General features: G+C 42.7%; 1 protein-coding gene across 2 annotated transcripts in view; it reads right to left on the reverse strand.

Annotated features, from left to right (window-relative positions):
* LGR4 (leucine-rich repeat containing G protein-coupled receptor 4) overlaps positions 1–24,860 on the reverse strand; it is a 104,839-nt gene that overhangs the window by 31,110 nt on the left and 48,869 nt on the right. For both annotated transcript variants that reach the window (XM_010831786.1, XM_010831785.1), the window contains exon 2: positions 17,232–17,303. In XM_010831786.1, coding sequence (XP_010830088.1) covers positions 17,232–17,293 — 62 coding nt within the window. In that variant the 5' untranslated portion in view covers positions 17,294–17,303. The remainder of the gene's footprint in view (positions 1–17,231; positions 17,304–24,860) is intronic.

Genomic DNA, 24,860 nt, shown 5'->3' on the forward strand with positions numbered 1-24,860 from the left:
TGATGCCATCCAGCCATCTCATCCTCTGTCGTCCCCTTCTCCTCCTGCCCCCATCCCTCCCAGCATCAGGGTCTTTCCCAATGAGTCAACTCTTCGCATGAGGTGGCCAAAGTACTGGAGTTTCAGCTTTAGCATCAGTCCTTCCAATGAACACCCAGGACTGATCTCCTTTAGGATGGACTGGTTGGATCTCCTTGCAGTCCAAGGGACTCTCAAGAGTCTTCTCCAACACCACAGTTCAAAAGCATCAATTCTTCAGCACTCAGCTTTCTTCACAGTCCAACTCTCACATCTATACATGACCACTGGAAAAACCATAGCCTTGACCAGATGGACCTTTATTGGCAAAGTAATGTCTCTACTTTTCAATATGCTATCTAGGTTGGTCTTAACTTTCCTTCCAAGGAGTAAGCATCTTTTAATTTCATGGCTGCAGTCACCATCTGCAGTGATTTTGGAGCCCAGAAAAATAAAGCCTGACACTGTTTACACTGTTTACCCATCTATTTCCCATGAAGTGATGGGACCAGATGCCATGATCTTAGTTTTCTGAATGTTGAGCTTTAAGCCAACTTTTTCATTCTCCTTTTTCACTTTCATCAAGAGGCTTTTTAGTTCCTCTTCACTTTCTGCCATAAGGATGGTGTCATTTGCATATCTGAGGTTACTGATATTTCTCCCAGCAATCTTGATTCCAGCTTGTGCTTCTTCCTGTCTTCAAGAAAATTAGAGATACCAAGGGAACATTTCATGCAAAGATGGTCTTGATAAAGGATAGAAATGGTATGGACCTAACAGAAGCAGAAGATATTAAGAAGAGGTGGCAAGAATACACAGAAGAACTGTACGAAAAAAACTGGGAGCTTCACGACCCAGATACTCATGATGGTGTGATCACTCACCTAGAGCCAGACATCCTGGAATGTGAAGTCAAGTGGACCTTAGAAAGCATCACTACGAGCAAAGCTAGTGGAGGTGATGGAATTCCAGTTGAGCTATTTCAAATCCTGAAAGATGATGCTGTGAAAGTGCTGCACTGAATATGCCAGCAAATTTTGGAAAACTCAGCAGTGGCCACAGGACTGGAAAAGGTCAGTTTTCATTCCAATCCCTAAGAAAGGCAATGCCAAAGAATGCTCAAACTGCCACACAATTGCACTCATCTTAGTAAAGTAATATTCAAAATTCTCTAAGCCAGGCTTCAGCAGTACATGAACCGTGAACTTCCAGATGTTCAAGCTGGTTTTAGAAAAGGCAGAGGAACCAGAGATCAAATTGCCAACATCCTCTGAATCATGAAAAAGGAACAGAGTTCCAGAAAAACATCTACTTCTGCTTTATTGACCACGCCAAAGCCTTTGACTGTGGATCAATAAACTGTGGAAAATTCTGAAAGAGATGGGAATACCAGACCACCTGACCTGCCTCTTGAGAAACCTGTATGCAAGTCAGGAAGCAACTGTTAGAAATGGACATGGAACAACAGACTGGTTCCAAATAGGAAAAGGAGGACTCAAGGCTGTATATCGTCACCACCTGTGTAACTTCCCTCAAAAACTTCAGTTCTTACCATACACATGCTTTGTGTGGTCATTAAACAGGCTGTCTTCTACTCATTGTTTCTAGCACGTTAGTCTTACAGGCCAAATACAAAAGCTTCTAAGAACAGGTCTTGCATTTCACAATTCTGTCGCCACCCACAAGTGTGTCAACCCAATAGTCAGAAACTGCATTCTCAGCATTTCCTCCCTGAAAACAGATAGCATCCCAGAGCCTACCTTAGTGCAGGCTTAGGACAAGCCCTCTCAGGGGACTTTCTATACCCCAGACTCACAAATTACATTCAACTGATAATCCTCAGAGCTGGAAGGCAGTGTTCAAAAGGTCACACTTTATAAGATCAAATTGGATCATAAGGAATAGAAGGGAGAACAGATTCCATTGTCCCCAGGGTGGCAAGTGACTATTATCTGAAAGATCAGCTTTAAAAAGCTGAGTCCACCAAAAAACAAACACTGTAAACAGACCAAGGCTGTCACAGAATTTTATCTCTAATATTGGTTTTGAATGTTCCCCTATCTATGGGCTTTCCTTGAGGAGTTCAGTCTATTGTATTGAAAAGAGGGGTTTCACAAAGTGTGATTACCTTTACTTGCCAACAGAAAAGAGTGCTGAACCACAATAGCCAAAATATTTGCTTCCCTTTCCCAAGGATCTGCCTGTTTATACTTTATAAACCCTGGGAAAACTAAAGGAGCCTAACCTCCAAAAGCAGGCTACTCACACCACTCTGATTACTTGGTTCCTTACAAGAGTAAACAGATCAAGTGGAGCCTTCGGGAATGCATCTACCCATGTTTACCAAGCAGCTGGGTTAATGAATAATAAACACAGCAGCTTAATAAGGCCTCTGCAGCTTCAGCAACTGTTCCCTCCCAAGTCTCTTTACACGTTGCTTATTTTACGAGCCAGTACTTCTTTTTTCCCCCTAGTATTTCTTATAGTAGACACTATGGATGCTTCATGTCCAAAAACTCACCGCTAGGAGAGACCAAAGTGAATAAAGAATGGGGTTAGGGACAAAGTCTCAAACCCTGGAAGGAAAAGCCTACTGTGTCAGGTGCCCACAGTAATTGCAGGCACTGAGTTAGGTGGTTTACATTCTTGTCTTTCAATCTTCTCCGGACAGGGGCCCTACTTCTCTGGGTCCCTGAGAGGTTAGGTGACTTGGCAGAAGTCACACAGCGGGTAAGCAGAGGGGCCAGCATTCCAGTTTTCACAGAGCTGGCTCCAAGGCTTATCTGTGTCCTTCGGCAATTCGATGCCTCTGGTGTGTCACCAAAGGTTGGGAAATAATTCCCAGAAGGTGAAACACAGTGGACCTGGGTGAGTTAATAGCCTTGGTTGAGGATCAACAGCTCTCAGCAGAGCAGAGCTCACAGTAGGGACTGAGGCATCAGGAGCTCAGAACTGCAATTATGGAGGAATTTCCAACAGACCAACGGGGCATCCTCCCCACAGTCGGAGATGAGCAGCAGCAAAGTGGGGTAAGATGGGATCCCTGGGTGGCTAAGAGTGGCAGGCAGCAAGCCCTAAACTCATTCTGACTCTTTAGGATACAAAGCACTCTCCACTGTGCTTTTCCTCAGGCAGTAAAGAATCTGCCTGCAATGCAGGAGATACAGAAGACGCGGATTCGACCCCTGGGCCAGGAAGATTCCCTGGAGGAGGAAATGGCAACTCATTTCAGTAATCTTGCCTGGAAAAGCTCATGGACAGAGGAGCCCAGCAGGCTACAGTCCAAAGGGTTGCAAAGAGACACAACCGAGCGACGAAGCACACCACAAGCTGAGGACCAAGAGATGGCTGACCTTGAGGAAATATTTGCCACCCACGGCCCTCTGCCAGCAAAGGCCAGCTCCTTCCCTTTCTCGGTCTGCATTGGTCTGTGCCACATCCAACAGTTTTCTCTGTAACTCACTTCATGAGGACCTACTGGCTGGCTCCATAAAGTTTTTAATTAGATAAATGATGATACTTGTATCTTTTACTATTATCGTGATGATTATGAAGCACTAATGGCGCCCCACTCCAGTACTCTTGCCTGGAAAATCCCATGGAGGGAGGAGCCTGGTGGGCTGCAGTCCATGGGGTCGCTAAGAGTCGGACACGACTGAGCGACTTCACTTTCACGCATTGGAGAAGGAAACGGCAACCCACTCCAGTGTTCTTGCCTGGAGAATCCCAGGGACGGGGGAGCCTGGTGGGCTGCCGTCTATGGAGTCACACAGAGTCCACACGACTGAAGCGACTTAGTAGTAGTAGTAGTAAAGGGAAAAAAAAAAAAAACCTCATTATAGCGAGAACATAAGAGTGAAATGAAAAGTGGTACCATTTTCTGCCACTAATGGTGGGCGGTCCCAGACATCACCAACCCTCCTCCCCTCGTCTGCACCCCTTTCCCCCCACTGCAGCTCATTAGTCTCCAAAACCCATAGAGAACCCCGTGGAAGGTCTCAATCCATCCATTCTTACTTTCCCTGCTTTGCCACCCGAGTCTAGACCCTCATTTTCTTCCTCCTGGATTACTGCCATGAACCTCCATGAGATTCTTGCCTCAAACCACTTCATTGTAATACTGGGAGATCTAAATCTTAAAAAGCACAACTGAGCATTTCCCCAAATGCTTCTCCCCACTACAACTGAATCAGCTAGACCTTCAGTATGATCCTCTCCTTTCTCACCTTATTCCTGAATGTTCCTTGTATCCTACGTTTTAGCAACACCCTGCTTTCCACCTCAGATCCTCTGTTCATGGCACTGCCTTCATATGAAATACCCACACTCCAGTCTCTGCCAGCTGAAAACCTTATTCATCATCACTGCAAGCTGGATGTTACCATCAGTGTGGAACTATTACGATATTCCCTTTCCTGGATTCCACAGATTATTTTAGACAAAGCTCTCACTGAGTGCATTTTACTTTGCCTCTGGTTATTATTAAGTTGGTGTATCTCCTTCAACTGTATTTAGGTGCCTTATGGACAGGACTAGGTCATATTCACTTTGGATCCTCTTGTGTGAGACCTTCGATGAAACAGACACTTGGTGTTTGCTCTAATGCCTCAACTAAGCCCCAGTATAAGACCAGATTCAAGAAAAAGGTAACACTGCTACTTTAGGTATGGGGGAAAGCTGACTCATGATCTTGACTTTTCTGCAGGTTTTCTCCTTTTGTTTCATTGCTACTCCCTGACTCCCCTCCAGTCTCCTAAAAGGACAGAACTACTTGGCTTGATCTGAAAGTGCTACAGTAACAATGTTCTTTCTTAACATGTTCTGGTAGTATATTTTCTTAAGCAAAAGGGGTGGACCTTGAATATGAGAACACCAGTCTCCTGATCAACAGTGTTATCTCAACACAGGCTGGGGTTGTACACACGATCACACAGAATTAAAACGAGTCTAGCAGGACTTCCAATGGGGACACGGTCTACCTCAAGGCAACTCCTATTTATTCTGCTTGTTACAGCAGTCCCAGAAGCAGAGACTGAGAGGAGAAAGACAGAGAGAGGGTGGAGGAGAGGGAAACAGCAATCCATTAGCCTTCCGCACTCCCATCGGACTTGGAACTGTTCCAGGAAACAGGATACAAGTGGCTCAGCGAATAATGTCTTTCTGAGTCTGTTTTGGGTGCATTTATTATTCATAAGGACCAAGGATTCATGTTAGGGGCTCCTTCTAGGGGAGGCTAGAGTTTGCAATTATATTCTTGATTCTTAATGCACATGCTACATGATATTTTCTATCTGCCAACCCTCCCAGAAGTAGGAAAGCTGGACTGGCCCTGGTTAAATGGACACTGATCCACGGTCATCCATGCCAGAGGGTTCATACCTTCATGAGATGTGCTGAATTAGACTGGGATTTCTTCACTTGGGAAGTGGTTTAAAAGAAACACGAGAGGCGGGTGTGAACTAGAGGGTACGCCAATTGGCGTTATGTCTCTGAGAAGTGCCTGGATTTAGGTTTCTTCTTGTCTGGGACAGAAATGTCATTGTGGCCATTTGGCTGGAATTCCAGCCGGGAAACAGTAGGGTAAGGACTGCACTATCCACACTCACTAGACACATGGACTGAGCTGGGGGAGGGCGGAGAAGGGGTCAGAAGCTTCCAGCAGCTGTTGTGAGGAGCCATGGGGAGGAGTGAGAAGAGGGAGGCAGACCAACTGCAGCAGGAAGGCCCGGGCCTGAGCACACTCTGCACGCAGACAATAGCCAGCCTGGCCCATGGCAAGTTCTCTGTCACCTGGTGGACAGGTCCCGGCCGGAGGTTACAGAGCCACAGTCTCCCAGCCACTCGTGTGCCTCCTGCTCCTCTGCAGAGGTGGCCACCAGATGGTCTGACCTTGTGGCAAGTCCTGAGAGAAAACAACTGTGAGCACCACCCTTCCCTTCAGGGGGGCCCCACTGATCTAATCCCCCGCGGCCACGGCTCCTTGCCTCCCTCTACATTTCTTTCCACAGCTACGTGTCCCTACCCGATAGAGCTGCATTCAAAGCCACACACATGACCTCTCGCAGATGGGACCCAAACACCTCCAGGCTGCCCCTCCTGCGATGCCATTAAATTCTCTCAAGTGGGTGGATCTGCATGGCGTCACGCTCCGTGCCAAGTACAACAGACGCAACCACCAGCCCATGACTCTGCCCTCGGAGATGGCGTTTCCAGTTCAACACCCAACTGGGCAAGGAAGGCCACGGGAGAGCATCCAACAGGAGGTGAGCAACCGTCTCCTATTAAATATAATTGGACATCAGCAAGACCCAAAACGTATGCAACAATTTTGAAAGAAAAAAAAAAAAAACTTATAATGCATACCTCTAATAAGTCCTTAATTATCTATTTATTTGTATCTTAAGGTATGGGCTCAGAACTCTGCTGGCTCCTGTGAAAAATTAAGAACTCAAGAAAGAGGTGGTGGTGGTGTGGGGGGTGGTGGTAGAGAGTTGCTTTTATTTAAAACAAAAAAAAAAAGACCAAACACTGGCAATCTAGTGATTACGACTCCAGTGGTGGGAGCTCGGGCTCAATCCCTGGTTGGGGAACTAAGATCTCATGCTGAGCAGGGTGGCCAAATGTTAAAAAAAAAAGAAACAGAGTGTTCCCTGTTAGGGATATTTGGTATCAGTACATCTTAACAAAAACTAACACTTGTGTAACAGTTTACATTGTCATTACCCTACTATGTTGCAGTGGGCCTGCTCTTATTTTTTTTAACAGATGAGAAAAGTGAGCCTCTGTTTCCTCTGTGCTTTGTCTAAATTCCTACGAGCACTGCTAAAGAATGTAAATCTTAGACATTGTATAAGGTAATCAAAATAAAATAATGGAAACTCTAGAAACAGAACCATGTTGCTTTGTGTTATTTTCTACAAATGACTTTCAAAGGACCAAAGTGGCTCTTTTCCTAGTGAATACAGAAGGCCAGCAATTGACTAGCATCCTTGATAGGTCTCCTTGAACATGCTTCCTACCAAGGCTAAACAAACTTTATCTGATACAGTAGAGCAGAGAGTCCTGAACCCACTAATAATGTTTTACCCTATTTCTTCTCATACCAGGGAAGAATTTTATACTTTCATACAACTTTCATGGAAGTATATATAAAAATTAAATGTTGTATAAACATGCCTGTACTAAGAACTCTCATTATGGAAATTCCCAAGGTTTTTACTGTAGTCTTCCTTCACAGAGAAGGGGAAAACTATTTCATATACATATATATATGTAAAATATTATGTATTTGTGTTTAAATGCACAAAAAGAAAAGCAGCAATGCTTAATCAAAAATAAGCTTGTCCTTGCTAAAACTCAGGCTATAGCCCCTTTAGAACTCCACCATATACTAAAAGAGCTTTATTCAATTCAAAGAAACTTAAGTTATCCTGGCACCCACGACCCTTTTGTATATGCCACTTCCTTGTATAGTCAGTAACCCATAGAAGGCTTTATTTTATAGGCAAATCAATAAAAACCCTGGCAGCAGTTACAATTTCCCGAGCAAAGTTTATCCTGACAACCCAGTCATTTATCTTCTGGCACTAAACACACAAAATATCCACCCATATGAGGAAACATGTTACAGAGTAAGAAAAAAATTTACTGCTAACATAACCAGCAAATACTGACCTTCTACTATAAGCCAAGTACCACAGGTAGGGCAAAGTAAGTACTGAATTTTCCCAAGACATTTCTCATTTCTTTTAAATAAGGATAATTCATTAAACATAAACCTTCAATGGAATGCAGTTTTTATACAGGCTGATAAGGTTTATTACTTCAATAAACTCAAAATAAGAAGAGATCCTTTGTCTTAACCCCTCCCTCAATTTCAGATTCTAAAATGTGGTCACTGTCACCAAAGATCACGTGCAGCAGAACAGTGACTGTAGGTGCTGCACTTGGAGGAGAGTCTGTGGAATCGAATAGACAGGTGTGGACTGACTCACCTGGAACACGAAATAACAAGGCATTCAATCTAGTGCTAAATGGGGAGGAGCAGAGAAGGTGCAAGAGGAATCTGGATAAGGAAGACCAGGGAAGACTTTTTAATAGCAGAAGGGGCTCAAAACAGACTAGATAAAATGAGTAAGATGTGACTAGGAGAGAGAGGAACCACGGCACACACTGTTGGTTGCCTACCAAATACCAGCCCTGCCTTCCTGGCAGAGCTTAGGTTTGTTCAAATGTGACTCACCTCCATGAGTAAATTCTGATTGGTCTTAACCAATCATGCTGAGAAAAGAAAGTACATACATATACTAAGAGAAGAGTTGAGAAGTGTAAACAACAAAATGTTAACCATAGGTATTTCCTACGGTAAGATACAGGTCGTTTTTCCTCCCTTCTCCTTATCTTCCTATGCATCCAGATTTTTAAAAATTGAGTACCCATTAATTTTAGGATTATTTCCTTACAAAGCCAAGTACATCGATGATACAAGTATTTTTAGCATGTCTAACATAATCTTTGATGTATACATAAAAGCCAACAGGGGCAAATGATGAACAAATTCTGAATTAAAATTCTACTACAGAATAAATCATGGTTGACTAAGAGTGGACAATACATGAAAGAAATGACTTTGCCTATTTCCTTACTGGAAAATTCAATCATGCTCGTAGAATATTAAAGACATTTTCACTTACTTGTAGACAGTATTACTTTTAGTCAAAGAACAAATAATTAGCTTTGATTAAAATAGTTAAAGGAGAAGGTGATGGCACCCCACTCCAGTACTCTTGCCTGGAAAATCCCTTGGACGGAGGAGCCCAGTAGGCTGCAGTCCATGGGGTCGCTCAGAGTCGGACAGGACTGAGCTACTTCACTTTCACTTTTCACCTTCATGCATTGGAGAAGGAAACGGCAACCCACTCCAGTATTCTTGCCTGGAGAATCCCAGGGACAGGGGAGCCTGGTGGGCTGCTGTCTATGGGGTCACACAGAGTCGGACACGACTGAAGCGACTTAGTAGCAGCAGCAAAACAGGTAAATGCGCCAGCAAATTGTGGTTTCATTAGCCTCTCTACACTTTCTGAATTCCATGTCAAACACTGTAACAATGAATTGTTGATTCTCCAGCTTGATTGCCCCTAGCTGCTTATGAAATACTAATTTAAACCCCAATTCTGAGTATATCACATGTTCTATCGCCTCTACTTCTAAGCTGCTAAGCACTGAAAGACAAAGGCTCAGAGCCTGTTGGTTCCACTATCAGTTCTTTGGGAGGCTTCTTCCTCACTCCAGGTGGTCCTAGTGGGGATAAGCGGAGGGCCCAGGATGGACCACACCAACCCAAAGAGGAGAGTGGTTCAAGGACAGCACATGGGACAGGTCTGGCCAGCTAAAGTCCTCTGGGGATTTTGCTGCTAAAAGCAAAAAGGAAGATTTTACATGCTCATCTCAGATCTCAAGATGCAAAGACTTACGTGGGGCTGTTGAAGGTTATTTTACCCATTATATGGAGACAGGCTAAATACCACAGGAAAGAACAAAATCAAAAACACTAACATAGAGACAACTGAAGCTGAGAAATGGAAAGCATGAGAAAACTCTCACAACTGTGAAACCCCGAGATCCAGGACCATCTGAAGCCAACTCCATCTCTAGACTTCCTAGATCTACCTGAAACAATAAATCCTCTATGATACCGCAGCTGGGGTTCTGTCTCTTACACCCTGTGGACTCCCGTCAGGTAATAGACATATTTCAAACATCATTTTCTCTCTCCAAACCACAAACTACCTACTAGCAGTCCCCAAACGTCTGCTTTAAGGTGAACTTCTTTACCCCAAAGGCACTCTCACAACTCTCAGTAGAGAGGACTCCTAAAAAAAAAAAATTAAATGCAAGGCCTTTTGTTATGATCTGGCTGTAGGCACCTTTCTCCAGCATGTCAATGTTGATCCTTCATTCCTTGTGAAAAACCTCCCCTCCCACAGCTCCCAGAGCACGGTTCTGCCCTAGTTATCCTGCCCCCCTGGCACTTGGTCTTCTTCCCACACCCTGATTCAAGTGTTTCCCAATGAGTTGTCTTTGGCCCTCTTCCCTTTCCTTCTGCCCTCTCTCCTTTGGCAAGCTCTTTCTACCTAATGTTTCCAGTAATCCCCTCAAAATAAAAGACTCTAAAATCTATACCCATGAAACTCCATTCTAGACTCCCCACCCATCCATCTCAAGTCTTGACTCCACATCTATATTTCCAGATGTCCCTATGCCTCTCTCACCTAAAATCAAGCTGTATATTCAGAATTGCACATACTATCTTCTCTTCTGGACCAATTTCTCTTACTGCATGGTCTTTAGTTTTGTCAAAATACCACCAAATTCCTGGTAATCTACAAGTGAAGTGCTGGACTGGACTTCCCTGGTAGTCCAGTGGTTAAGACTCCTTGCTCCCCAATGCAGGGGGCCGGGTTCAATCCCTAGTCAGGGAACTAGATCCCACAAGCCTCAACCAAGAGTTCGACTGCTGCAACTAAAGATCCTGCATACTGCAACTACAAAAATAAATAAAATAAAAGTGAAGTGTTATTGACAACAACCCCTGCCGTCCCAGCTGAGACGTCCTCTTGAGTCTATTTGCATAACACCTTAGGCCAAGTTTCCTCTTCCCTGTTACTAGCTTTCATCTACCTGAGTTCAGAGTCTCATAGTTCTCACCTGGACTACTGCCATTATCATCTTCATCTGCTTCCCTGCACGCACTCAGTCCCAAGCATCCTCCTCTGTGCTACAAGATTACGTTTATATGACAGAAGGTCACATCTGACCAAGTCATTTCCTAGCTCAAAATTCCATAGCCACACAACACCTGACCCTCCTCCACGAGTCTGCCAAGAAATGTCCTCAGCCTGGCCTTTGACTCCTTTCAAGGTTTCCTTCCCAGAATTTCCTTTCGGAAATCCTTTCTAAAATCAAACCAACAGAAATCCTTTCTAAAATCAAACCAAACCCTGCACTCCTTCTTCCTGTCCCAGTCTATTTCCATATCTTTGCTCATCCTCCTTTTTCCACATCTCCTCATGAATAACTCTGCCATCCCTTGAGGCTCTCTCTACCAATGCCAACTCTTTGATGAGGCCTTCCTTAATCTTTTTTGCTAGAAGTTATTTCCCTTCCTTTCTCCTTTGAACTCCCATAACTCTACTACACCATTCATCTCTCTGGAAGGCAAGAACCTCAGCTGACTTCAACAATGCACACAGCGCTCTACCTAACACCAGTCTGATGAATCAATGAACTGTCTAATGAAGTCTTTCCTTGTTCTTTTCACATCTACACTGTCAGATGTGGGATTGAAATCAGACCCATTACTAACAGGCTACGTGACCTTGGGAAATCAACCTCAAGAAAAATTCAGCTTCCTCGTCACCAAAATGGGAATATATATAGCCCACAGAGTTTTATGAATTCAAACAAAACAATCCTTGCTCTAGGACGACCTGTCTGGTACACAGAAGGTCCAGTAAGTACAGGATCCCTCCCATTTCTCTTCTCACCCTTATAACCGAATCTGAGAGGTCCCCACATCATACACAGGAAATGGTATGAGTCGGAGAGCACCCATACGCCTCTGTGAGATGACTACACAGTTTCCAACAGCAAATGTAGGGATCTTCACTACCAACTCATCCTACCAAGGCACTATAAAGTGGAACAAGAGAATTCCAAGAAAACATTTTGAACTGTCAAATATCACAGTCAAATTTATCAGAAATCACAGGGGGAAACTATTACAGTTGAAAAAGCTTATCTGAGAAGCCTTCATCAAGGGAGTAAACGTTAAGTGAGTCAAATGTTAGTTTGGAAGCAAAGGAAATTCCTTGTAAATACTGGAAGAGAACCGAGTCTGCTACTTCCTAGAGCTCTAGACAACCCAGTAAGACTATTTGAAACTACTTCTGCATCTCAAATACCAAAGGTGATGGGACATAGTGGACATGGCATTGAACTAGGTAGGTCTCATTCTGGCTCGGATGCATGCTAACTGTAGTGCTTGGAACTTGCCACTCATCTACTGTTGAGCCTTGATAGTCGCACCTATAAAATGGTATGGCTAGGCCAGAAAACCTCATTCTAGGAAGATCTCTTTGTTAATAAGTTTTCTGTTCAATGACCTTACTAAGGGATCACCCCACTCCAGTACTCTTGCCTGGAAAATCCCATGGATGGAGGAGCCTGGTAGGCTGCAGTCCATGGGATCGCTAAGAGTCGGACACGACTGGGCAACTTCACGTTCACTTTTCACTTTCATGCTTGGAGAAGGAAACGGCAACCCACTCCAGTGTTCTTGCCTGGAGAATCCCAGGGACGGGGGAGCCTGGTGGGCTGCCGTCTATGCGGTCGCACAGAGTCGGACACAACTGAAGCGATTTAGCAGCAGCAGCAACTCAAATAGAGACCATAAAACTTAGTTTTAGAAAATCGAAATGGATTAGCAAGACATAGCAACCAGGTGCAACTTGTGGTTCTAAATGTATCCTGAACCACAATTCTACTTTTTTTTTTTGCTAAAGAATATTACTGGATTAGCTATCAAATCTGAATAAGAATTACAGACCAAATAATACATAGGAACCTAGATTTCTGTTTGATAACTGCAGTGCAATTATTTAAACAAATATCCTTGTGTTTTTGGAATAAACAATGCACTATTTAAAAGTAAAGGAGAATTCAACGATTGCAACTTACTTTCAAATGGTTCTGAAAAAAAAGTACACACATTTTATATTGTCTGCATGTACCTGTGTGTGTGTGTGTGTGTGTGTGTGTGTGTGTTCAACTACTGGCTAAAGTATTTATAACTTTTAATTTTAACCCACTCTTTATTCTCCTGTTGAAATTACTTAGAGTTCTCTTCTGTAAAGTAATATCTCTACTAGGAATTAATTGTCCTACAGACGCACCTGCCCAAAAAAACAAGTAGTCAGAGAACTAATTTTCACTTTAGCATTGTAAAGAGTTCCAAAGTCCATTTTGAAACAGATAGAACTAGCCTAGTCTTATAGTATGTATTAAACAATAACTGTACAAGTGCCAAAGCTGGCAACAGTCTCCACTGCTGTTGCAACATCTAAGCTCACAGTAACATTCACGGATTTCTCAGTGGGAGCCTATGGAAAGCAGTTGGATACTCCTTCTCCTGTTTCTAATTAAATCAATTTCACAACTCCACATTTCAGCCATTCCCTAAATGGCTACCAATGCCCTGACAGGTCTCAAGGACAGCCAAAATACTATGGCAGCAATGTGTAGTATGGAGGCTTCCCTGGTGGCTCAGAAGTAAAGAATCCATCTGCTAATGCAGGAGACCCGAGAGACCCAGGTTCTATCCCTGGGTTGGGAAGATCCCCTGGAGTAGGAAATGGCAGCCGCCTTCAGTATACTTGCCTGAAAAATTACATGGACAGAGGAGCCTGGTGGGCTACAGTCCATGGGGTCACAAAGAGTCAGATGTGATGGAGTGACTGAGCACACACAGCATCACATCAGACACCAACTTTGTGGATGCTATATGAATATTTTCCAAAAATTCTGCCTTTCCTTTCACATCACTAACAAAAATCTATAAGGGCCCATTCCAACTCCCATCTCCAAGCTAAACAACCTCTCCCCTAAATACTTCAAGAAAGACAGCAATGTTTAATCGGATTAGTGAAATCTACATTACTCATGTCAATGTAGCACTTCATGGTCACGAAGCACTTTTACATAAATAATTCCCTCTTCCCTTTACAATACTACTGTGAAGAGTCCCATTTTAAAGAGTAGGAAATTGAGATGTGAAAATCAATAGACTGTTTCAAGACTACACATTTTATGTAATGAATTTAGGGTTAGATCCTATGTTTTTGGATTCCCAGAGAAAGAGAGGGGGGAAAAAAAAATCAGTGAATGGCATCTAGTCATTCAGGGAAAAAAAATCCTAGTCTCCTCCCTATCACTTACCCTCATACCCAATTCAGCTCCTTCAGGATAAAGTCTAAACTCCTTAGCTTAAAAAGTCCCTTGGTGATCTGGCCTCATCTCCTCACTTTTCTCTACCTTTCAATATTTCACATTTCTCTGTTTCAGTTGCAATAACTATCATCTTGTGTCCTAACACTTCTGAAATGTCTACCTCCGTGCCTTTGCACATGCTATAAGGTTCTTCCTGGAGCACCCTGACTACCCATCCTCACCCAGCTAATTCTCATGTGTCCTTCAAGACTCAGCTGAAGCTATTCTGGAAAGCCTTTCCCAAATCCTCCAGTCTCAATAAACAGGTTACTGCAGGCTTCCACTGACCCTGTGCACACTTAGACAATCTTCACCATGCCACACCAAGTGTTAGCTCCACTCTTCCCCTGGACCCTTGCTGTCCAAATGAACTTTCTGCAGCGATGGAAACTGTCTACATGGGCACTGTCCATCACAAGAGTCACGAGCCACAGGTGGTTACTGAGCACTTGAAAGATGGCTAGCTCCACTAAAAACTGAGCATTTATTTTAGTTTTAATTATTGTAAGTCTAGATTTAAATAACCATCTGTGGCTAGTGGAAATGGTGCTGGACAGACTGTCAACTCCAAGGACAAAGACCACACTTAACTTGTCTTGGTGTCCCTGACACCCATCAGAGGACCCAGCACAGAGCCGGATTTAGTGTTTGTCGAAAGAACAAGTGAATGCGTAAACATCTATAAACACTTCTTAAGTTGGGAACTGATTCCACCCAATACTCCCAGCATTCTGAATTATCATATAAAATTCAGCCAAACCAGTCACATCATGTAAAGCACACCTCATTAACTATTGTGGAAAAAAAAAAAAAAAAAGCCCTCAGTAAATCACTCATTTCTGTTCCGGGCACTTCAGCTTCACAATCACTCTTAAATGACTTCCAGATGACTTTTGGACAAAGGGTGATGCTGTTTCTGGAATATTACAATACTCCTGGCAGCATCATTTTGGAATGTCAAACTCTGCTACGGTGTTTTGTAAAGAAAAAACACGGGCTTTTTACCCTGATTCTATTAACATGGAAAAGAAATTCCCTCAAATGCCTGTAAGTATACCCAGCATGTGAAAGACTATTCTGAAGGACTCTTTAAAATTAACCATCAGCACTCCTGACCAAATTCATTTCTGAAATCCTATACAGTATTTGCAGGAGCCATACGGACTTCATAGGATGGGCTTTCTTGCTGCCATAAGCAGAATGTGAAGCGAACAAAACCTCGCTACAAAAGACTAGCCATCAAATCCAATTTGGTTCCAATTAAAACTCTCAGTTGACAGAATTTGTGAGCTTGATATATGCTTGGTCATTTGAGAGTTTTACGAAATCCAAGATGCGAACTTCACAAAGCAGAGATTAGCCAGGGTGGACTCCATATCCAGGCGCTCACCGCCAATCCCTCCAAGGGGGCTGGCTGCCAGTCAAAGGCACTGACAACGTGGTGGGCACACGTGGTTCACCAGAGCAAGGAGGCGTCTCCACTTCTCGCCCAGTGCGTCTCGTATCTCTGGGGGCGATCCAACAGCTGAACCCATGCTCATGAATGGCCTTTCACTGCGTGATTCCTTCTGTAAAGGGAGACTAATCCTAAAGGCTGAAACTATATGTGAAATGAAAAGAAATAGCTGAGGCATCTTTGAGCTTGATTGGGAGGGTGGGACTTTGGGGGCTTCAAACACACAGCTCACTGCTTTTTCATTCAATGTAAATGTCTAATTAAAAACGAAGAGCTATTTCTTACAAAGGAATTAATTTCATTCAAGGGGAAAAAAAAAAAACAAACAGGCAAAAATAAAGTAAAACATACATTGAAACCTTGTAACCCATGACAACAATTGGTATACAAGCTGCTGCTCCCCGTACCCCACCCCCACCTTAAGCACTTTTAAAATGATGAAATAAATACCAGCCAGCATTTACATTACACTCACCCTGCTTCATGCACTGTCCTAAGTATTTAACATCTTTTTAATTCATTCTGTCTTATCTGCACCTTATAGACAAAGAAACTGAATCGAGGGAGGTTAAATAACTTGACCCAGTTCACAAGCTTGGAAGTGGCAAAGAACCTCTGCCCAACTTCTGCTGTGGGAACATTACGTTCAATTAAGTAGTGTGGGAAGAAAAACTTCTTAACTTCACTAAATCCTTAACTGCTGTTTCAACAGTGTCAGAAACTGGGAGCACAACCTGCCTGTCTTATTTTCGATTCCGAGTCCCCATGTGCAGGGAGGGGCCGACCTAAGATAAGACAGACAGTCACTGACTTGGATCTAAAACTCAACAGCTGGCTGTAGGGCACAATCTGTAATATGAATTTAGATTCCTTCAGGGCTACAGCTCTTTGATGTTCTTACCAAACTGTCACCTTCTTGCCTCTACATATTACATAATCCATTAGCTTAGCTGTTTTTAAAGCCCTCCATTTAACTCAACTATGACTTTATTTTTCGTCTGAATTCTTAAAAGCTATTGATTGTTGCCAATTCCTATAAAATCTAAAAGTGCTTATTTTGATGATGAACTTTAAATGGTGTGGAGAGAAAAACAAAATGGAGGTTACAGGTGGAAAGAACTTCTCCCCCATGTAAGCTGTTAAATTGGAAATGCGAGATGACACCGCCAAGTTCAGAAACAGGCTTAACGTTAAAGGTGTTCTCAGAGACCCGAAGGATGTTCCATGTCTTCGCCCCTCTCCCAAAGACCACCTGCCCATGTCCAAGGAAAGTTTTCTGCTGGCTCCCATTGAGGTCATCTGCTGCATCATGACCCTGAAATGCTGTGGATTATTCTTTACAGTTCTATTGCCCACACAGCAACTCCTGTGGCAATCATGGTAATTACATAGCAGGCTTGTTATCTTGGGATAGCACTGTAATTAACCTGTGTCACTGCCTCATTCGTGGTCATAACAATTGCAGCAAAAAAGTCCCATGGAAGTAGCATTTTTCATCCTGACTTTCAAAAATAACTTCAGCGATCACATTTCTTAAAAACTCAAGTCTGCTTCCCCCAAAACACATGGTTTCCACTATTCTGAGGCCACTGAACCCAGTTCTCTGAGTGTCCCCTGAGAAACAGCAGACAATCTCTGTTGTGAGAACTTCCAAAGAGAAAAGGAGAAATACTCAAATAAACAAAAAAACAGTTCTCAAAAGAATACTTACAACTCCTCTAGAAAAGGGAAGTTCTTAAATGCATCTTCTGGTAACTGAGTAATGTTATTCATGCTGATATCCCTGGAAAACATAAAGTTAAGAAGATTGTTAATTATGTTATATTATACTTAAAGCACTTAATTTGACAGAAAAATAATTAGGTGATAAAATTTTGTAAAGAAGCAAGAAAAATAAGCATAGAAGACAGACATAGGAATAGTCATAATTTAGCTTCAGAATGCAATATTAGGAAAACAGAAAAGTTCAATGTTTTATTAAAAATCATACCCTATCATTTATGCTATATCCAGATCCTGGGTTTTTGCCCTTTAAGTATTCTTAGGGAAAAAAATGTCTCCAACTACCCACAGTGAGTGAGCTGGTGTGGCCTTTCAGGGCTCTGGTATTCAAAGTACTGTGTACCTGACAAAAGTAAGCAAACGAATACCCAGAACTTGATAAAAGAGATCTACAGCTATGGTGGCTTCTTAAGCCACTGTCAGGGATAATAAAACAGGTCCTAACTGTACCCCAGTCATATTTTCTGTAAAACCTATAAAAGTCCTCCAGGTAATAGTTGTAAGTAGATTTCATTTTTAGCCTATGAATAGATGCAGGCTGCAAACAAGTGCGTACATGACAGGTATGTGGTCCACTTCCAGTTTTTCCTTAAAGAGACAGCAGCAAGGAGGGTACCCACTCGACAACAGAACTCAACAATTAACTAGTTCAAGCAGCTGAACAAAACACTTTATTAACCATTTTCTTCTTCTCTGACAGCTGTCTTTTGGCCTGGCTTTCTCCTTCCACGCTCTGCTTAATCTGGACAGTGTGATACGCAGATGAAGGCAGCCTCACCAGGGACAGTCCCTGCAGGTTCTGGGTTGCCCCCTCACCCAGGTCCCCCTGCCTCTTTTGCTGTTGTTGCTGCTGCTTTGTCGCTAAGTCATGTCTGACTCTTTTGCAACCCCGTGGACTATAGCTTGCCAGGCTCCTCTGTCCATGGGATTCTCCAGGCAAAAATACTGGAGTGGGTTGCCATTTCCTCCTCCAGGGGATCTTCCTGACCCAGGGGTCGATATTGCATCTCCTGCATTGGCAGGTGGATTCTTCACCACTAAGCCACCAAGGAAGCCTGCCCCTGCCTGTTTATCTGCTGTTAAACTCTGTGGTTCAGCCCACAGGTCTCTCCTTTCTATAAAGCATGATAAAAATTCACACATGTGACTTTCCCATGACTGGATCAGACAAATGGGTCTAAGAAAGTGGAAGAGAAATCAAGCACACAGAAACCAGCTGACAATAATACCACTTTCTTTTCCTTACTCTGATCAGGTAAAATTTTCCTTTAAAGGACACTGAGTATCAACATAGGTCAGTCCCTTCTCCCCACCTTCCCTCTCATCAACAGTTAAAAGTGGAATTTGCTTTCCTTCTTACTAGCCTTTCTCAAGGCATGTTTGGGAAACATTTTGGCTTGGGAATAATAATAACAATGCAGTAGCAAAAACAGCAGGAGCAGCTGACATGTCGCAAATACCGATCAGGGGATAAGACTGCACGTTGATCTCATTCTATGAAGGGGGAAACTGAGGCTTCCTGGGGCAAAATAACCTCCCTGAGGCCACCAGCAAGTGGTATAACAGGACATGTGAGCTCCAGAGCCCAAGATCTTAACTCCAAACTTCGAGTCTTTTAAAACATCATTTGGATCCTGCTACTTCGCTCCAGTGGTAGTCAGGACATAAAGCAAATCCTGAGTCCAACCAAGGTTAAAAAGAGGGGGGGACACTGCCCCCAAGACCTTGGCAAGATAATCAGAGGATCTCAGGAAGAGCGCTTCTGCTTGAAAATAATAATAATAATAATAAAACTATAAATAGCTTTAGCTATTGAAGAAACAAAATTCTGAAAATTCTCTGGAGATGAATCCTCTGACCAAAGGGGTTCACATGCATTCCAAAGTTGTCTATCATTAAAAACAACTCAAATTCTACTAAAGATAATTTATAAGAAAATAAAATTAATACACTTTTCTAGGAATTATTATTTTTAAATACAGGCCCTGATACTAATTTAGTTAACTATTATTATCCCTGGGGAAGGGGAGGGGGGAACCTTTTATTTCTCATAAACACTGGAACAACATACTAGAGAAACAGCACCCCAACAGGGGTCAGAAGGAATATTATTTAATCCTGGGCCATGGTTTGCTTATCTGTAAAATGGTGGGGGTGGGGAGCTGCACTGATGTACTGAGGTGCTTCCTGGCCTGACATATACTTCCATGATTCACTTTTTTTGGTAGTTTTCATGGAGGTGCTCACCCTCCCTGATGAAAATACATGAGGTTCACGGACCCTGGTGGCTCAGAGGGTAAAGCGTCTGCCTGCAATGCAGGAGACCTGAGTTCAATCCCTGGGTCGGGAAGATCACCTGGAGAAGGAAATGGCAACCCACTCCAGTACTCTTGCCTGGAAATCCCATGGATGGAGGAGCCTGGTAGGCTACAGCCCACAGGGTGGCAAAGAGTCAGACAGGACTTCACTTTCACTTTCACCTGATGGAAAAGGCAGCTTTCTGAAAACTGACCATAAAGCAACATTTAAAGACTCCTGGTTTGTCATTATAAAACAACTGAACCACTTCCACTGGAAACACATTTCAGTTCAGTCACTCAGTTATGTCCGGCTCTGCGACCCCACGGACAGCAGCACACCAGGCCTCCCTGTCCATCACCAACTCTCGGAGTTTACTCAAACTCATGTCCATTGAGTCGGTGATGCCATCCAACCATCTCATCCTCTGTCACATTTACCTTTAACCAAAACACATTTACCTTTAACCAATAAAATAATTGGTAAGAACACAACAAAACTTTTAATCACATGGAAAAGCAAGCTAATAAGTAAGCAGCGATTCTGCAAAATATCACACAATTTTGGTGTTCTTTAGTCATTCCAATTAACAGGGAAAAGGAGGACAACCGTAATTTATTTCTTTATGAAAGGAGGTACTCCATACCATTTCCTCTAAATTTGCATGTGCGTGTGCTCAGTCATGTCTGGCTCTTTGTGACACATGGATTGCAGTCCACCAGGCTCCTCTGTCCATGGGACTTCCTAGGCAAGAATACTGCAGCAGGTTGCCATTTCCTCCTCCAGAGGATCTTCCCAAACAAGGGATCAAACCCATATCTCCTGCATTGGCAAGTGGATTCTCTTACCACTAAGCCACCTGGGAAGCCCTTCCTCTAAGTTTGGGACACCTGAATTCAGGTGAGCATCACAGCAACAGAAAAACTGACTAACTGCCTCAGCAGAAAAAGACATAATTATAGAAGAATTTACACCACACTCTTCCCTGAATTCCAATTTTGTAAAATGCATACACCTATATAACTCTCTCATTTTTCCCCCCTCAGAGTAACAAGACATAACAGGTAGTTTTGCTGTGAGCTATAAATGCAATTAGTGGGACTCCATATTTACAAACTAATATGTGTTAAACACACTTGGTGAGGGTTTTTTTTTCTCCCAAAGCTTCAGAGTCAGAAGCAACACTTGTTTCCAAACTGATCTGAATTTCGCATACTATTTTTTTAGGTGTTTTCCTTCATATTTTCTGGGCCTCACTTACAAAGCATTTGCAAGTAAGGAGGAGAAAAAGAAAAGAAAGGGAGGGGGGACCTGAAAGATATAATCTCCAGAGAAGCTCTGGAAACATGTGGTTACAGAGTATAAGGTGGGTGGGTACTCATTTAAAATAATGAGGGCTAATGGTGATAAACAACCTACAGACAGCCCCAAGAGTAGATTCCAGACCCGACATCACCAGCACCGGCAAGAGAGCTCCAGGCTTCGGATGCTGGGGGTGATGACTTAACTGTAACAATTTACAAATGGAAGCCCTAAGCCAATAATTACAAATATATTGGGCTCATGGGCCTATAAATTACTGAAGTACGTAAGTAAAAGAAAATGATACAGAAAATTTTTAGCTAGAAGATAACACCCCTAGGTCAGTGCTTTGACATTCATGATGAGCAACACAATCTTGCCAGGAACATCTGTAGTTATACCCGGAGATTTGCAATCCTGGGTTCCTATGAAGAAAATAAGTATAAGGTAGAAAACAAAATAATCTTATGAGGTCAGAGACCACCAACTCAAAAGCCTCCAAAGAGTGATTTCAAGAGAAAGGATGGCCTTACTTGGAGCCAACCTGGCATAAACGGAAGGGCACAGGCCTCGAAGATTAAGGCTTTCATATGGATTCACCAGCATTAGCTGTGTGATCTTGGGCAAACTGGTCATCTTTTCTGAGCCCTGGCTTCTTCATTTAGATAAAGGAGGCAGTAGTAACTAAATCCTGTAGCATTCTGTAAAGACCAGAAAATGTCAAGCCACGTTGCTGTTGTTGAGTCAGTAAGTCCAGCCCCATGGACTGTAGCCCACGAGGCTCCTCTGTCTATGGGATTTCCCAGGCAAGAAAACTGCAGTGGGTAGCCACATCCTACTCCAGGGTTTCTTCACGACCCAGGGATCGAACCTGCATCTCCTGCATTGGCAGGAGGATTCTTTACCACTGAGCCACCAGGGGAGCCCCATGTCAAGTCACATATAAAAAGCTAAATAAGTAACAGATGTTATGTCCTCCGCTCCTAGAAGCTGTGTGAATCCACTGGACCGAGAGCCAGCAGGCCAAGCACCTCACTGCCTTTGGTGGCCTGCTTCCCCAGAAAAGAAACCACTTTTACACAAGGGAAATACTAAATGGTGCAGAAGGTCTAGAACCTGGAGTTGTTCCTAACTGCAAAACTGGATTCTAAACTCCAGAATTCCAGGAGTCAAAGATGTTGAGATAGAAGAGCCCTTGAGACCAAAGAACTTTGCTTTAAAAAAAGTAAAATGTTGAGGCCTGGTTGACGACAGAGAAGGAAGGGAGACAAGGGAGAGAAGGAGGTAGGAAATTACATCCTCATAGAAAAATTGTTAGAAATACAGGAAAGATAAGAGCCATTTTCAAATGGCTTTGCGCCAGGAGGACTTTGCACCATAAGTGATGAAGCAGGCGATAGAACCCAGAACTTTTACTTAATGGGGGGAAATGCCTGAATATATGTTTTCTATACATACTGGTTCCATAACAGATTTCTTTATAATTTAGGCCTCTCAAGGTATACCAACTGGAACAGGGCACACGCATATCACACCCAATGTAATAGTCCCCAGTTTTTACAACAGAGATCAAAAATGCCAAAGTACATCACCCCACTAGGAAAATAAAGGTGAAACCTCCAATACCAGCAGTCACCGACTTCAAAATTGACACTGAAATGGTGCGATTGTTTAATTGAAACTGCTAAATCTCCCCAGTGGTTAAACTATCCTTTTTCCACTCATAAAATTCACTAATGCTAAAGCATCTACTGAGTAGAGAGGAACATCAAGTTTCAACAAGATACCTTTTAAAATCCCTGTAAAATGCTCCCGAAGCGAGCCCAACCTGTTTGCTGATGGCCCAGAGAGTACCACCGCGGACTTCGCCACCGCATGCTTGCTGGTCTGGGCCTTTTGCCATAGGGTTATTTAATTTTAAATATACTGTGATTGACCCAATGTTATCTAACTTTGAATAAACCCTCCTATTTGTGTTAGATAAAACTGCACTTTTGCTGCCACGGTGTTAGTAATAACGCAAATATTACCCGGCCATATGAGAAGTCGATAAATTATGTTTAATAAATTACAAACAGCTTCTACAAAACACACCACTCTCTAAACCGTTCTCCAGAAAATGGTGGTGATGTCCTGAAACTCAGCAGACACATGCTGACAATGATAAAGAACTAATACTATTCCAATGACTTTTCGAGGGTCTTGTCATCCACCAGAAGTTTTCAGGCCCACAGATATCTACTGTGTGAACAAAAATGAAAAACAAACTAAATTTGAAAAACGTCCCTGGTGGGACACACTGGAAGGGAAGGTCTCTTTCACAGAGAAGTGATATAGACGCACACACACCACCAAGGTTCTAGACAAGGCGTATGAAGAGCTTAATTCCCCCTTTTCCCCTCTCAGTATTTGTTTATCGATTCGGCTGTGCCAGGTCTTAGTTGCAGCACGTGGGATTTGGTTCCCTGACCGGGGATTGAACCCAGGTCCCACGCATTGGGAGCTCAGTCACGGCCACTGGACCAGCAGCGCAGTCCCAAGTTTAATTTCTTTTCTGACAGGATTCTGAACCTTTGGGCAAGTGCTCTCTTTCACTCACCACTTTTATAACAAAGCAACCAATATTCGCTGTTTTTAAAGCACTGACATACAGAGAAAACCATCAACAATATCAATACCCAGGAATGACCACTGTCCTATTTTATGGGAGATATTACAGGTTCTTTTTCTATGGATGGTATATATTTTCACCAATATGAAATGCTATCATTCTAAATATGTGGATCTCTTGACACTTAGGATTCTTCACTTGCAAAATGGAAAAAAAAAATTCTCTGAAAATATCTTTTAAGGAAAGTGTATTTAATATATATCTCGATGCTATTTTTTGGCAAGCCATACATCATGAGAGGGATCGCCTTTGCACCCGGAAATCACTGTGCCAAAAAGAAAAGAGATAAGTCTCTTTTCCAGAGACAAAGAGATACACTGTCACCTAGTTAACAAATGTGTACAAAGCACACATGTAAGTGCAAGGCCCTGCACTAGGATGGTGAAGTTTTTATACCAAAAGATAGGTTCACAGTTCTCTTACTTTCTTTCAATTAAAATTCATCAGTCTGCTCTATTCTTACCTGGCTATTACTGCTGAAGACATTGTTGCAACGTGCAATTAAATTTAACCTTTCTAAAATGCATTCTTGCATTTTGGAAACAATAAGAACAGCTACATATGTGTAAAGATACTGCTCTCTAATTACACTGCAGAAATGGGGCCAAAATAGAATGGGAGCCATTTTAGTCAGAGTTTGCTCTGAGATATTTTTTAACCTTACGTCTTTTCTCACTGCTAGATGGCATGATGGACACCCTTCTGATGCCGTGTAAAATGCTTCCACTCTAATTTTAGGCAGCAGGATAAATTGGCTCCATACTATCTGGCATCTTCCCTGGTGTTTCAAGCATAAGGGCTCAGTGCTTCCCAGCAGAGAGAATCCAAAACGGGATTTCTTGAGCCTTACAAGAGCCTTGCAAGATGTAGAGAAGAAAGCTGAATTTGTCTTATAATCATCTACTTTTATGGATGAAAACCCCTTTTAGCATTTTTAAAGACTTTCAAAGCTCCATTGCCACTGTTAAGAAAAATAATAAAAGACAAAACAAACTGGAAGACAACATTTGCAAAACACATCTGGGATAAAGGACTGTATTTATAACCTGGAAAGAACTCTCAAAAGTCAATAAAAAATCTGATTTTTCAATGGGCAAAAGGTTTGAATAGGCCCTTCACCTATTACACAATGACAAAAGATTACACAAATGGCAAAAAGCATATAAAAAGATGTTCAACATTAGTCGTTCAGTTCAGTTCAGTCGCTCAGTCATGTCCGACTCTTTGCGACCCCATGAATTGCAGCACGCCAGGCCTCCCTGTCCATCACCAAATCCCGGAGTTCAC

This window comes from Bison bison, unplaced genomic scaffold (assembly GCF_000754665.1).
Source record: "Bison bison bison isolate TAMUID 2011002044 unplaced genomic scaffold, Bison_UMD1.0 scf7180017864531, whole genome shotgun sequence".
In the NCBI taxonomy this organism is placed as follows: Eukaryota; Metazoa; Chordata; class Mammalia; order Artiodactyla; family Bovidae; genus Bison; species Bison bison.